This window comes from Canis aureus, chromosome 27, assembly GCF_053574225.1.
Source record: "Canis aureus isolate CA01 chromosome 27, VMU_Caureus_v.1.0, whole genome shotgun sequence".
Lineage (NCBI taxonomy): Eukaryota > Metazoa > Chordata > Mammalia > Carnivora > Canidae > Canis > Canis aureus.
Window position 1 is genome coordinate 27,698,625 of NC_135637.1, and position 18,675 is coordinate 27,717,299.

General features: G+C 44.0%; 1 protein-coding gene across 5 annotated transcripts in view; it reads left to right on the forward strand.

Annotated features, from left to right (window-relative positions):
• Positions 1-12,435: 12,435 nt before the first annotated feature.
• Positions 12,436-18,675, forward strand: part of RNF185 (ring finger protein 185) — a 32,932-nt gene continuing 26,692 nt past the window's right edge. For 2 of the 5 annotated variants that reach the window (XM_077874369.1, XM_077874370.1), the window contains exon 1: positions 12,436-12,780. In XM_077874369.1, the coding sequence (XP_077730495.1) occupies positions 12,451-12,780 (330 nt within the window). In that variant the 5' untranslated portion in view covers positions 12,436-12,450. The remainder of the gene's footprint in view (positions 12,781-18,675) is intronic. The other 3 variants (XM_077874375.1, XM_077874372.1, XM_077874371.1) reach the window with 3 other exon arrangements.

Genomic DNA, 18,675 nt, shown 5'->3' on the forward strand with positions numbered 1-18,675 from the left:
CTCCCCCAACATCCTTCTCAACCTCCATCCCAGTGTCTTCCAGGAGAGCGAGCCCCAGTGAGGCAGAGCCACAGGCAGAGCTGGGAAAGAGAATCTCACTGTATGTACATTGGCAGGGAGAAGGGGGGCGCTGCTGGGAGTGCCCAGGAGCCAAACTCGTTCCTCCAGAAGCTGGGGGAGGGGGTGTGAGACAGAGAGAGAGAGAGTGGTGGCAGGAAAGGTAGGGAGACCTAGGGTTCCCAAAGGTAGGGACACCACTGAACAAAGGTAGGTCCCTCTGGGAAGAACTCTATTGTTTGGAAATCATGATTTGATAATTTTTCCCAGTTGTAGAAATGGCCACCCACCTCTGCCCCCTTTACCATAGTACAGAGCCTACCGTCCAGGAAGGGTAGGAGGTCCCAGGAACCCAACTTTCAAGGTCAAACAGACCTAACTTGGGTCCCGGCACTGTGTGACCTCAGGCTTTGGAAGTCTTAACTTCTCTGAGCCTTAGTTTCCTTATCTGTATGATGGGCATAATCATAGTAGTCAGTTCATGGGATGTTGGGTAAGACTGTGCAGTAACTGGCATCCAAGACACTGTCACTAAAGCCTCAGGACATCCCTGGGTAGGAAGCAATTTAGCCAGGAGAAACCAAGTTCCCAAATTTTCAGGCCACAGCATCCATGAGAGCTAGTTCCAGCTAAGCTGTGACCTGGTTGTATGACTTCAGACTTGTCCCTGCCCCTCTCTGGGCCTCAGTATCCTCCTTTGTGCAGTGAAGAAAACAGTGAAGGTGACCTTTGAGGTCTCTTCCTGTCTGGGCCCTAAAGGAAGGCAGGTTAGGGCTTGCCTAGGCCTCAAGGGGAGGTGTCACTGGGTTTTCCCTTCAGATTCCACCCCGTGGCCTCGTCAGTCAACTTACAGGATAGACTTTGGAGCCCTGCCTCCCACTGGAGTGCCCCTCAGAGGCTTTGGCACAGAGATCGCAGAAGCCAAACCAGCAGGACAGGACAGGCCCAGCCTTGCAGACAAAAGGGGAGTTGAGGCTTTGCTCTGGATCCCCACCTCTCTGAGGTGAGGAAGGGTACACAGTAGGTCCCAGGGGGATGAGAGGCAGGGGTCCCCGCGATCTGATCACTTATCCCTCTCTCTGTCCATGAGTCCCCATTGCTCTGGCTCCTTTGGCTTCTCTCTCATCCTTCCATCTCTTGGTCTCTTTCCCTCTCTGGCTAATTCTCCTCATTTCTATCCCTCCCTCTCCATCTTCTCCTGACTCTAACTCTTCATCTCATTTTCTTTCTCTTCTTTCTTTTTCTTTCTTTCTTTCTTTCTTTCTTTCTTTCTTTCTTTCTTTCTTTCTTTTCTTTCTTTCTTTCTTTCTCTCTCTCTTTCTCTCTTTCTTTCTTTCTTTCTTCTCTTTCTCTCCCCTCTCTGTGCCACTCTTCGCTGTCCCTTCTTCTCCCCTTCTTCCCTCTCTATCTCATTTCTTTGTGCCTTTCTGGCTCTGAGTATCCCTGTCTCCCTCTTTATCCTGTTTCTCTTTTAATTTTTTCCTCTCTGTTTTCCTCTCTTTTTGTTTCTTTTTTTTCTTTTTGTTTCTTAATGTCTTCTCATTCCTCTCCTCCCTTCCTCTTCTCTTTCTCACTCATTCCCTCATTATGTCTCATGGTTTCCTCCTTTGGTGTGCCTATGTGTCTGTTTCTCTCTCTTCATTCTTCTCTCTTCCTTCCTTCTCTGCCTGTTTTCTCCCTCCACACCCTGACCCCAGGCCCAGGACCCAGTGTATCCTGCCCTTTCCAAAGCATGACCTCATTTGGTGCTCACAACCCCTGCCTCTCCCTAGGGAGACAGGCAGGGCAGGGCTTCTCATCCCATTGTTGAGATGGATGGAGTAAGGCTCCAGAAGAGGAATAACTTGCCAGGAGTCACACAGTAGATGAGGGGAGAAGATAGGTCAGATTTTTCTTGGCCTGTGGGGAGGACCTCCTGTGACCCTGGGTGGCTCTTGGCTCCCTTACCACCTCCCCATCTTGGAGTCTTCCTCCCCACTGCCTAGAGCCCTGGGAGCTTGCCTTCTCTACCCCACCTGGAGGTCGCTCTCAGCTCTCTGTGCCAGGAGAATGATGCAGGCAGTACCTAGCTCCAGAGCATTCTGCATTCATTCAAAAACAAATAGTCATGAGTGTCTACTACTGCCAGGTACAGGGGGAAGGCCCTGAACAGAGAGAAGGGGAGGAGGGACAGAGCATGCTCAAGTTGGGAGATGGAGAGGAATACATTCCCTGCGGGGACAGGGTCTGGCAGCCCAGGGGAGCCAGGGCCTAAGTGTCAGTTGGGTCCTCTAGGAAGCCACCATCAAGATGGAGTTAGAAAGTGCAAGAGATATATTGGAGGAAATGCCTGTGATCGATAAAGGGGGTGGGAAGGAACCAGGATTGGGCAGAGAAAGCCTTCAGACTGTTGCAAGTGTGACATCTATGGGAGAGAGTAGAAGGGAAGGAGAGCTGGGTAAGAGCATCATACTGTGGTGCCATTCTGAGCAGATCTCAGCCAGCCAACAGGGAGCTCTGGTGCAAAGATTGCCCACACAAGAGCTCCAACTGGGCAGAAATAGGCAGGCCCTAGTGCCCTGATTGTGCCCAGTCATTGGTTGGGGGCTGCCCAGGAGGACAGTGGCATCCACTCCAATGCTGCTGCAGATGCCGAAGGACTGCAGCTGATGCTGCCGCATCTGGGAATTTATCCCATTCGGCTGGGGCAGATCAGAAGAAACTCAATGGGCAGATGAAGTCTGACATCTGGGAGGAGGCCCAGAAGGCAGTCTTCTTCTGGGAGATCCTTCTTCTGGGAGATCCCAGGACTAAGGAGTAGGAATCTGGGTATAGGACTATCCCTCATAAGATTTCGAGGTAGGAGTTCAGCCCCAAGCATACCAGGCATAAACTGAGCCCAGCCCCGGGTCTGAGGGAATAAGTAATGAGACACAACTGTGTTTAAAACTAGACATCTCAGGGGCACCCGTGTGGCTCAGTTGATTAAACATCTGCCTTTGGCTCAGGTCACAATCTCAGGTCCTGGGACTGAGCCCCATGTTGGGCTCCCTGCTTAGTGGGAAGTCTGCTTCTCCCTCTCCCTCTGCCCTTCCCCCTACTTCAGATGAATGAGTACAGCACCACCTGACCTCTCCCACCCTCCACCTTTGATAATAGCTTTATTGAGATATCATTCGCATACCATACAATTCACCCATTTAAGGTATACAACTTAAGAGTTTTAAGTATGTTCAAATTTGTGCAACCATCACCACTACCTAATTCCAGAACATTTTCATCATTCCAAAAACAAACCCTGCAACAAATAACAGTCATTCTGCCTTCCTCACTCCCCCTGAGTAGCAACTAATCTACTTCATGTCTCTATAGAGCTGCCTATACTGTACATCTCCTATACATGGAATCATACAATATACGGCCTTTGTGATTAGCTTCTTCCACTTAGCATAATGTTTTTAAGGTTCATTTGTGTTGGGATCCCTGGGTGGCGCAGCGGTTTGGCGCCTGCCTTTGGCCCAGGGCGTGATCCTGGAGACCCGGGATCGAATCCCACATTGGGCTCCCGGTGCATGGAGCCTGCTTCTCCCTCTGCCTGTGTCTCTGCGCCTCTCTCTCTCTCTGTGACCATCATAAATAAATAAAAATTAAAAAAAAAAAGGTTCATTTGTGTTGTAGCATATATTAGTACTTCATTCCTTTTTATGACTGGATAATATCCCATTGTATAGATACACTTCACTTTATTAATTTATTCATTAGCTGATGGACTCTTGGATTGTTTCCACTTTTTGGTTATTATGAATAATCCTCCCACCAACATTAATGTAAAACTTTTCATGTGAACATATGTTTTAATCTCTCTTAGGCACATACCTAGGAGTAGAATTGGTGGATTATGTGATAATTCTATCTTTAACCACTTGAAGAACTGCCAAACTGTTTCCAAAGTGGCTACATCATTTTACATATTCTCCAGCAGTATTTTGAGAATTCTGATTTCTCCACATCCTTGCCAACATTTATTATTATCTATCTTATAGTCATCATTAGTAGGTTTAAAGTGGCATCTCATTATGGGTTTTGTTTGCATTTTTCTGACATATAATGATGTTGATTGTCTTTTCATGCTTACTGGCCATTTGCATATTTTCTTTGAAGAAATCTGGCAGATAACTTTACTGTAACCTTGTGAGACCTTGAGCCAGAATCACTCAACTAAGCTACTCTTTGATTCCTAACTTTCAGAAATTGTGTGACATGATAAATGTTTGTTGTTTTTGAGATTCTAGGTTTTGAGGTATTTATTACACAGCAATACATAAGTAACACAGAAAGATTCAGGTATATGTCATGCGTACCTAATATTAGTGCTACTGGAAGTCCCAGCCAGTGCAATAACATAAGAAAAAGAAATACAGGGGCACCTGGGTGGCTTAGGCAATTAAACATCTGCCTTTGGCTCAGGTCATGATCTCAGAGTCCTGGAATCAAGGCCTGCTTTGGGCCCTTTGCTCAGCAAGGAATCTGATTTTCCCTCTCCCTTTGCCTTTCCCCCCTGCTCATGCTCTCTCTCTCTCTGTCTTAATAATAATAATAATAATAATAATAATAATAATAATAATAATATTGTCATGTCTGAAATGGAAGAAACAAAACTGTCATTGTTTGTAGATTGATTTATCTATCTAGAGTGTGTATCCAGTACCTGGGATGGGGAAAGCTGTGTAATGGAATAGAATAAACCCAGGACAGACCCAGATTTGAGTCCTGGCCTCTCTCTTACTTTCTGTGTGATCTTAGGCAAATCCTTTCTTTTTTTTTTTTTTTTAAGATTTTATTTATGCATGAGAGACACACAGAGAGAGACAGAGACACAGGCAGAGGGAGAAGCAGGCTCCATGCAGGGAGCCCGACTTGGGACTCGATCCTGGGTCTCCAGGATCAGATCCTGGGCCAAAGGTGGCACTAAACCGCTGAGCCACCCAGGGTACCCAAGGCAAATCCTTTTGCCTCTTTGTGCCTCATTGGTAAAATGGAGATAAGAATAGTATCTATACCATGAGGATTAATGTGAGTGCATATAGGGTACTTCAGTGGCCTTTGATAAGTAGGAGGGGATTTGAAGGCAGGAGGCAGGCAGGATCGCAGTGTAACTAATTTAATGTCCAGTTCCCCACGCTGCAGAATGTGGGCTCCTTCCATTCTCCCAACTGACTCCAGCCTGCTAGTAGGGTCTTAAGAGGTTCAGTAGATCCTTATCCACACCCTGAATTCAACCTTTAGCTCCACTTCTCACTGGGCAGCTTGGGGCAAATCCCTTATCTTGGCTGAATCCCTATGATGTAATCTATTGATTGGTAAGCTCATGCCTACCTTTTCTGTTTTTTGGTTTTTTGGTGTTTTGGTTTTGGTTTGCTTTGCCTTTTTTTTTTTTTTTTTTTTTTACTTCCCAGGGATTATGGTAAGGATCAGAGAATGGAAAACAAGCTCACTGACATTAGGTCATGAGTAGCCCACATGAACTGGGCATGAGATCCCACCCCCAGAACTGTTGGGACAGGAACAAGGGGGCAGAACGGACCCTGAGAGCTGTGTCTAGCTCAACGTGGCAGCCACAGAGGGCCTTGGGGTTATAGGACAGAATGACATTGAGGGCAAGAATCACAACCCTCCTATTCAGATGGCACTTGACATTTATATTCTGACCAAGCCCAAGTGGTAGGGTTGTCAGATAAAAGAGAGAAGCCCAGTTATATTTGAATTTCAGAAATCAGCAAATAATTTTTAGTGTAAGTGTATGCTCTGGACATTGAAATTATTTTTGATTATCTGAAATTCTAATTTAACTGGGTATCCTGTGTTTTTATTTGCTACATCTGATGACCCCACCCAGCAGTGAAATGAGAATAGGAAGGCAGTAACTCTTCACCCCACTTCACAGTGGAGGCACAGGGAGGAGATAGGACTGGCCCAAAGCTCTGCTGCATATCCATCTTTTCATTCTACACAGGCTGAGGTTGAAACCTGGGTTGTTTGTTGGCTCTGAGAGACCTTAGCTCACAATCCCTCCTTCCCTCTTGGGGTTAGACTGGCCCTTGAGGCCCTTGAGAGGCCCTAGGAGTCTAATTCACTCAGCAGGATTGAGAGGGTAGGTGGGGAGCATAAAAGAAAGATCAGGAGGCCAGAGGGAGATCTGACTGCAGAACTCAGGCCCAATAAACTAAATAATAAATCTCCCATTTCTACAGCCAAGGACTCAAGTTCTCAAGCACAGTTTTTTATCTGTGAATTTGACCAAAGTCAACAGCAGATGGCAGTTAGAGCTAGAACCAGACTTTGAACCTCTTGGCACCCAGTGGTCTTCCTGCTACTCTTGGGTCTGGACAAGGGGCCCCAGGGAGGAGCCCCTTCAAGCCCAGACTAGGGAGGTGGGAGCAGGAAGGCCTGGTAAAACAGCACTGGGGGCCCTTTCAAGGTCCACAGTGTTTACTCCAGCCTCTGCTGCCATCTAGTGGGCACCTAAAGCCAGCACCTCCTAGGGAAACCGAACAAAGAAGGTTGCCTTTGAAAGTTTCTGGTCCCTTTTGCACGTCCTGGTCCTTCCTGTCTGGGCTCTACCCTCTGACTCGCTGTAGAACACTAACAAGCCCTTTGCCTCACAGGCTCTCAATTTTCTCTCTTAGAATAACGATTCTTGGGCAGCCCGGGTGGCTCAGCGGTTTAGCGCCACCTTCAGGGCGTGATCCTGGAGACCCAGAATCGAGTCCCATGTCAGGCTCCCTGCATGGAGCCTGCTTCTCCCTCTGCCTGTGTCTCTGCCTCTTTCTTTCTCTCTGTGTCTCTCATGAATAAATAAATAAAATCTTAAAAAAAAAAATAACGATTCTCCAAATCACAGCAGGTCTAATCTTTCTAAAACACAGCCCTAGCCAGGTCTGTCCCCTGACCCACCCTGTTCTTCAGGTTGAAGACTGTCATACCATGCAGGATCTGAGCCTACTAGATCCCTCCCCCCTTCTCTGCTCTAGTGACATAGAGCTGGTTTAATTTCCTCAACCACTAGTCACTCCTAAGGCCTTTGTACGTGCCATTTCCTTTGCCTAAAATATTCTCTTTTATCTGGCTTATTCCTATTCATCCTTCAAGTGTCAGCTTAATTATCCCCTCCAGGAAGCCCTATTCCTTGATGCTCCCAACACAGAATGGGCAAGTGTACTGTAGATCCCCACAGAAGATTTAGGTCTCAAAGAAGATATGACCGTGGAAGAGGTCAAATAGCAGTCCATCCAGTCTGTTCAGTCCATCCATGGGCTAAGAGTTCAAACTAACCTGATTTCCCATCCCACTCGGCCACAGTGTGGTAGAGCAGCGGGCAGTGTGAACATCAGCTCCACCTCTTTGAGTTCCTTTTTCACAGATGAATAAATCAGACTCTGTCTACACCAGTGCTGGAGAGTAGAACTCTAGGGTGAGCCACAAATGTAATTTGCAACTTTCTTTTTAAAAAGATTTTATTTATCTATTTATAAGAGAGGCAGAGACACCGGCAGAGGGAGAAGTAGGCTCCATGCAGGGAGCCCCAGCAGAACTCAATACCAGGACCCAGGGATCACACCCTGGGTGATCACACCCTGAGCTGAAGGCAGACACTCAACCACTGAGCCACCCAGGTGTCCTGTAATTTGCAATTTTCTAGCCACAGTTTAAAAACAAGGGAAATTAATTTTAATAATACATTTTATGTAATCCATGCATAAAATATTATTTCAACATGTAATCAATATTTTTAAATTATCAATGATCTATTTTACCTTCTTTTCCTCATTCTGTTTTTAAAAATCTGGTGTGTATTTTATACTCAAAATGTGTGTCTCACTTTGGATTCCACATTTCAAGCACCCATGAGGCTAAAAGCCATTATACTGCACAGCACAGGTCTGTGTGGGTATTACATGAGTGTGTACAAATCTAAAAATCTGTGGAGCTGAACACTTAAGACTTTGACCTTTTTTGTATGGGCTTCTAGGGGCTCAGGGCAGAGATGGGAGGCCCAATTAGTGCCCCGCCTCCCTCCCTACACTGCCTAGGAATTGGACCTCATGATTTCTTAGTGCCTTCCAGATTTTTCCTCTCCTTCACTAGTTTCTCCCTTCCTTGGTTTTCTAGCCTTTTGTCCACGCCTCACATGTTGGGAACATCCCAGAATCCTCTGGGAAGAGCCTATCACCCAGGAATAAGGTCTTCCTGACCCAGATCCCAGAAGATTCCAGAATATGGCCATGATACCACCTTGTGGCCATGTTCCTAAACAAATAATACTATCCAGACCCGAACCTAGGAAGCAGCCTTTGTTCACTCTGCCCTCAGCCAGCAGGTCACCTTATGGGCAGAATCCTAGGCCAGGCTCCAACAGGAGACAGAAGAACCAGACCCTGAGCTGTCCTGGGGCACAAGGCTTAATGGCCTGAGGCATGCAGCAAATATTTGCACATTTGCCCTGGGTTGGGTAACTGATGAGGCCATGTTCCTAACCCACCAACCTCCTCTATGGAAGGGTTGGAATTGAGAAGGATTAGGGGATGCTTTCTCTAGCTTTTTCTCCCTTTTGTCTATACACATGGTCTTCCTCTCTGAGCTTCCTCTACCCATGAGGGGAGGCTGACCTCATCCTAGGATGAGGGTGGGGATGGGCCAGGCCCAGGATATATTCTCCCCCATGTCAGGTGAAGAGATTGGAGGAAAAAGTGATGGCATCTACCAGAGCTGAGCTGGTTCCTAGGATCTTGGAATCTTTCTTCCCTGCATTGAACAGAAGAGAAAACTAAGGCTTCGAGAAGGGAAAGGACCTGTGAACTTCAACAGATCCAGTAAGCCAGAAGGTCTACCATTTCTTGCCTCTCCTCACCTGGCAGATACATATCTGAGGTCTCAAGTCCTTAATCATAGTTTTCTCCTACCCAATTACTTGCCTTTTCCCACTATTCAACCTTCTTGGCCCTTCAAACTCCTTGACTGATGGTCCTGCTCCCTCGAGTCTCTGCAGTGGCCTCCTACTTGTCTTGTGCTCCTAGTCTCCACTTATCTTCATAGAGTCTACTCCTCTGGCCCAGGGTGGTGATGCAGCATTCCAACAGGAGCAGGCTTTGTAGGCAGATTCCAATCTTCAGCCTCAGCTGTGAGGCATTGGGTATGTTGCTTAACTTCTCTGGGCCTCTTGCTCCTCACGTGTAATAATAGTTGATTCATGATTCAGGGTTGAGGATTAAATTGTATAAAACCCTTAGCATAGTATGTAGCACATTAATAAACATTCTATAAATATTAGCTGCCAGTATTATAGTATTAGTATCAGAAGATTTTTTTTTAATTTTTAAATTTATTTATGATAGTCACAGAGAGAGAGAGAGAGAGAGGCAGAGACACAGGCAGAGGGAGAAGCAGGCTCCATGCACCGGGAGCCCGATGTGGGATTCGATCCTGGGTCTCCAGGATCACGCCCTGGGCCAAAGGCAGGTGCCAAACCTCTGCGCCACCCAGGGATCCCTAGTATCAGAAGATTAAGGGGAGAGGAAGGAAGGGGGCAGAAGGAAGATTTGAGATGTTAAAATGAGAACCCTTGGGATGCTCAGAACAGGCACAGGAAGAAATCAGAACATTTCTATTTATTCTATTCTGTCCCACAGGACTGAATATTTTTTACTCATCATAATTTGTTGTAAGCATTAAATAATATTAAATCTATGCTGGGTCCTGACAGGATAGATGCAAACATCACCAACAGGGTGCTTTTGTGGTCCACAAGTGCCTTACTTAGTGTGCTAAAATAGAGAAGATATTACTTGATATATTCTTGAAGCTGAAGTGTTTCCAAGTTTGCTAGTTCCAATTCTGTTATTTCTTGGGAATGTCTTTAATAACAAGAACAGGAAGAAATAAACAGTGTTGGTTCCCTAACATTGAAGTTTCAGGAATGTGGTTTTTGTTTTCCAGAAGAGACTATGAGAATGACCTCATTTCTGACAAAGGAAAAGTTGAACTCTTGCCTTTAGTCTGCCTGTTGAACCCAACAAAAACAGCAAAGGAGAATATATTTGGCAACTTTGTCTTAACTGAAGCTAGTACTCCCTTGTCTTTTCATAATGATGGTACTCTGTGACTTTTTCAAAGGAGAAAGCTCAAGCAGGAATTTTTTTAAGGTATACTGAGAGCTCATTCAGTGCTAAGCCTGTTCTATATCCTTACAACAAACTTCCGAAGAAATAAATTTCCCCAATAAACAAATGAGGAAATGGGGACTTCTGTAAGTGAAACTGCTCATCTAAATTCATATAGCTAGTAAGCATGGGGACTTTCAATGCCCTTCAGTCGAAGACCACCAGGAATACACCTGTGGTTGGATGGGTTGGGCTTATTACTGGTTATCAGAAAGTGAAGGATGCAGACCATGAGGAATGATGGAGTATCTCAATAACAGAGGGTTAGAAAGGACATTTAGATTTGGGGCTTATGTTAAATAATTTGGGGGAGAGCATATATTCAACAGGAGAACATCAAGGACTACCTGTGAGTGCCAGGCTAGCTCTGGGATATCAAAAGCTGCTTTTATTTTTCTCAGAGCCTGAACTCAGATCCAGGTTTGTGTGGCTATAAACATGTCCTGTGTTACTCCCTGTTCACAGAAACCTGAAAAGAAGACCAGCAGATGAGTAATTTCATCTATGAGTTTATTTCATCTACTACCTTCACCACCTACTCAGACTCAATCTCTACTACAGCCTGTGGGATAATTGTAGGCAGTTAATAAATGTTTGCCAAAAACTCCAGAGAATAACTGCCTAGGTACAAATTGCATCTCTACCAGCTATCAGTATGTGAGTTGGACATTTTTAATTAAGTGATAAAATTGTGTAAACTTTTTAAAAGATTTTATTTATTTATTCACAAGAGACACAGCGAGAAGCAGAGGGAGAAGCAAACTCCTTGCAGGAGCCTGATGTGAGACTCAATCCTGGAACTCCAGGATCATGGAGCCAAAGGCAGATGCTCAACTGCTAAACGACCCAAGCATCCCAAAATTGTGTAAACTTTAAAAAGTTTTCCTTTATCCATTTGTAAAATGGAGATAAACACCAAAACCATTCAAAGGACTGCTGTGAGGGCCAAATGAACTCTTGTGTGGAGTGTGTTTAGTTAAGCTCAGCAAATGTTAGCTATTACTATCTTCAGGATAAGTAGCCTGTTAGTTTTGTGATCACATGTTCAATATTTTTCCCACTAGACATGAAAGCAAAGATTTTGTCTTGTCTCTTACTGTATCACCAGTGCTTAGCACATAAACAAATGTTTGATAGATAAGTACATTGGCTAAGACCCAGGAACTCCCCCCATTTTGTGGGTAAATTTTAATAATTTAAATAAAAGTCGCAACAACGATATAAGGAACTCCCATGTGCCTTTTACCTTGATTCACTACTTGTTTATATTTTGCCTCATTTACTTAATCATTCACCTGCCCATACACACACACATCCACTTTTTTCTGAGTAATTTGAAATGAGGTAGAGTCATTGTGCCCTTTCACCCCTCAATATTTCAGGGAATATTTTCTAAGAACAAAGACATTCTCTTAAACACAATATAGTGATCAAATTTAGAAAATTTAATGTTGCTACAATAAGGATTAATAGCTAGTCCGCAATCTATATTCAAATTTGTCACTTCTCCCAATATTGTGCGTTACACTTATTCTGCTTCCCATCGCCCTCAGAATCCAGTTTAGAATCACACACATTTTGTGGTCATGCCTCTTTAAACTCTTTTAAACCAGGATAGTTCCTCAGCCTTTCTCTTTCGAGTGCCCTCGATTTGGGTTTATTTCATGCTTCCTCCTGAGATTTGGGTCATACATTTTTGACAGAAATACCATAGAAGAGATGTGTGTCCTTCTCAGTGCAAATTATTGGAAGGAACATGATCTTTACTTGAGCTATAATTGGCAATGTTAGCTTAATCACTGTGATTCACTTGTTCTTCGAGGTTATACCTCTGTAAAATTACCATTTCCCTTTGGTAATCGATAAGTAATTTATGGGAGACCCTGTAACTGTGTATTTACCCTGTTCCTCTAGTTTTACCATTCATTATTGATCTAACTCCATCAGTCTTGTTAGTTGGCATTCTACTAAAAGGAGAGGTCTTCCCTTCCCCCTCTTTATTTACTTATTTATATCAGCAGAGGGTCGTGGGTTACCATTTTATTCCATTAGTTATATTCTGTCACCATCATCATGTATTTTGATGCTCCAACTGCCTTGATTGGACCAGTGGTATTTCCTTCCGGTTAGCTCCTGCGTCCTTTAACATGTTCTCATCGTTCTGCTTCTCAGCATCCCTACGTCCTGATGCAACAAGATGTTCCAAGCCTACCTGGTACTTTCCTCGTCAGGACCCAGGCTCTTTGAAAAGCTGCCAAAAAGCCCGTTTCTCCGCTTCCTGCCCCCAGGCGGAACCTTAGAGCCCCTGATCCCTGATCTGGGCGGGAGAACCGCGCAGCGGACCAGCCCTTTCCGGTTGCGGCCGGAAGTCCTCGGAGGGGGGGCAGTTCTGCGTCAGGTGACCCGAGTGTGCGTAGGAGGGATCGCAGGTTTTACCCGGCAGCCTGAGGGGACGCGGTGGCGGGGCGCCGGACGGACGGACGGACAAGCTGAGGTGGCCTCAGCGGCGTTAGCTGAACGGAGGCAGGTGAGTGTTGGGCTGAGGTGGTCGCTTAGGCGCTGTCGAGGGCGAGGGACGTGAGCAGGGGGTCCGCCTTAACCCGGCCCGCGGGCTGAGACACCTGGCCCGGCGGCGCAGAGCCCAACCCCGGCTCCGCCCGGGACCTTCCGCCGCAGGAGGGAGGTCCGGCTCGCCTGGCGGCCTTCTGTCCTGTGATTACAGTTTGGGGAAACTGAGGACCCGAGAAGGGAGAAGGCTTCCCACGAGCTCTCCTTTCTGGGCAGGGGCTCACTCTTAACCCTCCTGTCCCCGTCTCCAGACTGCCTCTCTCAGGTGGATGCGCTTTAAATGATTTTACCTCCAGTGGAGAGGCCGAGCCTGGGAGTCGGGGTGAACCGAGCTAGACCTTCGCTTTCAGCCGATTGTGCGTTATGAGCCCGATCCATCACCTGTTGAGCCTGAGTTTCCTCATTTGTAAAAATGAGACAGTGTTCTTCAAAATACGCCCCTTACACTGTCTGTTTTGAAATGTCCCGGGAGTCATGCTTTACAATGTAGGACTCAGATGAGACAGACCTCCGATTTAGAAGCTGGGTCGGAACCTGGGAACGTTTTGGACGTAAACCTGCTGTACATCCTGATGCTGGAAGTCCACTGATTTTAAGTGCTTTCCTGCTGTGAGTACTAGATACCCGTTCTTTTCTTTGAGGCACCTGGAGCCGGTTCCGGATCTTTGAAAGTATTAGGATGTTTAGCCTAAAAAAGAGAACAGTGGAAGGAAACTGTCTTTAAAAACGGCAAGAAAAAAAAATGTTATGGTGAAGAGTGCTTTTATCTTTGGGGTTGAAAGTGCCAGAACTAGGACCCAAATGGGTGGATTCTATGGACTTAGAATGTGACCAGCAATGGAATGGATTCCCTCCAAAAGTAATGAATTCCCTATTGAAGGAGGTATATAGGTATTAAATGGAAGTCCTTTCCAACTTGAAGTGTCTGATTCTGAGTAACTATTTTCAATCTTTATGGTGCTGATTGACTTCTTTTTTCTGCCCTCTTTTCTTTCTTTCTTTTTTTACTTTTTATTTATTTATTTATGATAGTCACACAGAGAGAGAGAGAGAGAGGCAGAGACATAGGCAGAGGGAAAAGCAGGCTCCATGCACCGGGAGCCTGACGTGGGATTCGATCCCGGGGCCTCCAGGATCATGCCCTGGGCCAAAGGCAGGCGCTAAACCGCTGCGCCACCCAGGGATCCCTCTGCCCTCTTTTCTTGACACTTCCACCAAGCCTACGTTTTTTAGAAGTAAGGCCAGTGGGTATGAATTAATGTAATCTGTTCCTGGTTGTCCTGTGCACCATCCTTTTCCAGGACTTTGGAATGGCCCATATGATAAGGGCTTCTTAAATGTTTGTTAAATAACTAAGGAAGTACCCCACCCCATTGGGTCATGGCTTATGTTCTTAGAATAACTTGGAAATGCTGCTGAAGACTTTGTGTTTGATCAGGAGAAGCCAGTGAACTCTTTGGATCACAGAATTGAGGAGCCTCGGTCAGAAGGGCCCCTCAGGGTTGTTCAGGCCAGCCTTTCCTCCCTGGGACGCAAATCCCTCTTTAATCCTCTCCCCAACAATGTGTTGTATAGCTCTTGTGGCTAATGAGAGAATTTTTGCAATCTGTCAGTTAACTTTTCATCCAGCATTTAAAACCAGTCCTCTTAGGGACTTGACTTGCTAGTTCATCCTCCTACAGGTAATGCTTCTAGCATATCATTAGTTTTCTTTTCTTTCTTTCCTTTTTTTTTTTTTTTTTTTTAAGATTTTATTTGAGAGAGAGAGCGCTTGTGAGCAAGTATGAGTGAGGGGAGGGGCAGAGGGACAAGCAGACCTCCCTCTGAGCCCCAGGGCTCATCCTAAGACCCTGAGATCCTGACCTGAGCCAAAATCAAGAGTTGGGTGCTTACTGAATTAGCCACCCAGGTGCCCCTAGCCTAACTTTAGTTTTCTAATCAAACGTCAGAGTTCCTAAAACCAGATCACTTTTTCAAAACCTGTAAGAATGCTTACATTGTCTAATGGAGCAAAGATTCCATATTATGAATCAATTCTGCTCACATCCTACCCTCTCCCAAAAAATAGATTGGGTTTGAGCCAAGACTTCCTGCCTGTGTTTACCTTCCTGCTTTGTTTGTGTTTCCTAAGATTAAAAAAAAAAAAAAAAAAAAAAAAAAAAGTTGTGAAATGCTTATTCAGATATTGTCCCGGTGCTAGGTAAAATTATTGTAATTTAATGATGTCTCTAATACTTCTTAATCTGAAACTTTCCTTTATAAAAGTACCTGAATCGGCATTTCCAAAGTGTATTCTTCAAGCCACTAATTTGAAGAAAAAAGTGTTCCATAGTAAAAATAAGTTTAGAAAATGCTATATATCATTATCCTTTCTGGAACTTTTCAGTGTATAGTACCACATTAAATATACTGAGATGTTCTATAATAAACATATCTAACCTTGTTTAATCTAGGGTTGCCAAGCTTTTTTTTTTTTTTAAGATTTTATTTATTGATTCATGAGAGACACAGGCAGAGGGAGGAGCAGGCTCCATGTAGGGAGCCCGACGCAGGACTCCATCCCGCGACCCCAGGATCACACCCTGGGCTGAAGGCAGCGCTAAACTGCTGAACCACCCAGGCTGCCCTAGTGTTGCCAAACTTAATTATGAAGCACTTTTTTTTTTAACTGAAGCACACATTGGCAAATTCTTCTTCTTCTTCTTTTTAATTAACTTGCTTAAATCTCTACACCCAGTGTGGGGCTTGAACTCATGACCCCGAGATCAAAAGTCACATGCTCTTCTGACTGAGCCAGCAAGGTGCCCCTTACATTGCCAAATTCTGACCTAGAGAGTCTGCAGTTTATGGCATGTGGGCCAAATCTGGCTCTGGTGCCTGTTTTTGCATGGCATGTGAGCTAGGGATGGACTTTACATTTTTAAATGGTGGGGAATAAATCCAAAAAAATAATATTTTGTGATATCTGAAAATTACAGGAAAATTAAAAACTATAAATAAAATTTTATTGGAACACAGCCACACCCACTAATTTACATATCATCTTTGGCAGAAGAGTTGAGTACTTGCCCCAAAAACCATATGGTTCACAAAGTCTAAAGTATTTACTATATGATATTTTACAGAAAAAACTTACCAGCCGCTGACTTGCATCATGTACAATTTTTAAATATTTTTCATGTACATTTTTTTTTTCATGTACATTTTAAACTCTTTTTTACCTTTTTAACTTTTTTAACATTTGCTAACTTTCTAACTTTTGTATAATTTATTTTACTTTCAAATAACTTTAGACTTGCAAAAATAATATACAGACTTCCAGTATACTTTTCACCTAGCTTTCCCTAATGTTAACCTTTTTACATAACCATGTTAAAAGTATCTAAATAAGAAATTTAACATTAATGCAATATTACTAAGTAAACTATAGACTATTCAAATTTAATCATTTGTCCTACTAATGTCCTTTTTCTATTCCAGGATCCAATCCTGTTTCCTACATTGCATTTAGTTGTCAAGTCTACTGAGTGTCTAATGACCTGAGAAGTTCCTCAGTCTTTTTTGTCTTTCATGACTATAAACTTTTGAAGAGGAGTGGCCAATTATTTTGTAGAACATCTCTCAGTTTTCCTTTTTTTTTTTTCTCAGTTTTCTTTTAAACAGAATTCACGTATCGTAAAATTCACCATTTAAAAGAGTACAGTTCAGGGATCCCTGGGTGGCGCAGCGGTTTGGCGCCTGCCTTTGGCCCAGGGCGTGATCCTGGAGATCCGGGATCGAATCCCACGTCAGGCTCCCGGTGCATGGAGCCTGCTTCTCCCTCTGCCTGTGTCTCTGCCTCTCTCTCTCTCACTGTGTGCCTATCATGAATAAATAAAAATTAAAAAAATAAATAAAAAAAATAAAAGAGTACAGTTCAATAGTTTTTAGTATGTTCACGGATTGTGTAACCATCACCATGATTTTAATCCCAGAACATTTTCGTGTCCCCCAAAAGAAAACCTAATATATGTTAGCAGTCACTCCTTATTCTCCCCTCTACCCATCAACTGGCGACCACCAAAATAGATTCATACAGTATGTGGCCTTTTATGTTTGGCTTCTTTCATTAAGCATATGTTTTCACAAGGTTCGTCCATGTTGTGGCCTCTATCAGTACTTCATTACATTTTTGGGTGAATAATATTTCGTTATACTGTTATACCACATTTTGTTTATCCATTCATCAGTTGATTGACATTTAGGTTGTTTCTGCCCTTTGTATGTTGTGATTAAATCTGCTGTGAACATTCATGTACACATTTTTGTTTGAAAATATTTTCTTTCTAGATGTGTCTGCTTAGGAGTGGAATTGTTGGATCATATGACAACTCAATGTTTAACTTTTTGAGGAACTGCTGAACTGTTTTCTACAGCAGCTGCACCATTTTACGTTCCCATTAGGAATATGTGAGGATTCCATTTTCTCCACATCCTCTTCAACACTTATTATTGTCCCTTTTGTTGTAATTATTATTATATCGACCCTAGTGGTTGGGAAGTGGCATCTAATTGTAGTTTTATTTTCGTTTCGCTAATGACTAATGATGTTGAACATCTTTTCATGTGCATATTGGCCATCTGTGTGTCTTTGGAGAAATGTCTATTCAAATCCTTTGTCCTTTTTGTAACTGAGTTCTTCATTATCATGCACAATTTTGTATGTAAATATTCAAAGAGTTTGCAGATTCCCTGTAACCCCTTGAAGTAACTCAGAGTGAGCTGAACTGCAAAATCGGAGGCAATGCTAGTAACTCCCTGGTCTGAATGGAGTTGGATTTGAACATGCTGAAGTGCAGAGTAATTGTCCCTTTGAAACTGCTGATCATTCAGAGCTTCTTCCAACCCCAACCACTGCTGATCATGCAGAGCTGGGGTGGCCATAGTCATGTAAAGGGTACTACAGTATTATTTGAAATGTGGTAAGACCACTAGGAGTCCCATCTGAGAGCTATTCTGGTGGTTGTCTGGTCACAGGCGAGAAGTAGAGGAGTCAGTTGGGGTTTGGAACACTCCGGACTTGTGATATTGAGCCAGCTGCTTGGGGTGGCAGAGCCACCAGTGCACCCAGGCCTCTTTTGACCCCAGAGCATTTGGCTATAACTAGATCATCTTGAGCATGTATTTAAAAATTAAAACAGGCGAGCCTGGATGGCTCAGTTGGTTAAGCATCCAACTCTTGATTTCAGCTCAGGTCATAATCTCAGGTTGTGAGATCAAGTCCTACATCAGGCTCTGCAGTGGGTATGCAGCCTGCTTAAGAGTCTCTCTCCCTTGGGGTGCTCAGGTGACTCAGTGGGTTAAATATCTGCCTTCAGCTCAGGTCATAATCTCGGGGTTCTGGGATCCAGCCGCATCAGGCTCCCTATTCAGCGAGGAGTCCGCTTCTTCCTCTCCCTCTGCCTCTCTCCCTCCTCCTTGCTGTGCTCTCTGCTCTCTCTCGTGTTCTCGCTCTCAAATAAATAATAAAATTTTTAAAAAGAAAAAAAGATTGTTTCTTCCCCTCCCTCTTTTTAAAAAAAGTTTGTTTTTTTTAAAATATCTTATTTATTCATGAGAGAGAGAGAGAGAGAGAGAGACGCCAAGGGAGAAACAGGCTGTTTCTGCAAGGAGCCTGATGTGGGACTCCATCCCGGATCCCAGGATCATACCCTGAGCTGATGGCAGACGCTCAACTGTTGAGCCACCCAGGAATCCCTAAAAAAAAAATTTTTTTTTTTTACAAAGAAAGCAGGTCCTTTAATTTTCAATGCTTTTAATGTTTTAAGCTACAGTAAACTAAACAAGTATTAATTTTACTTTTTTAATGGACTAT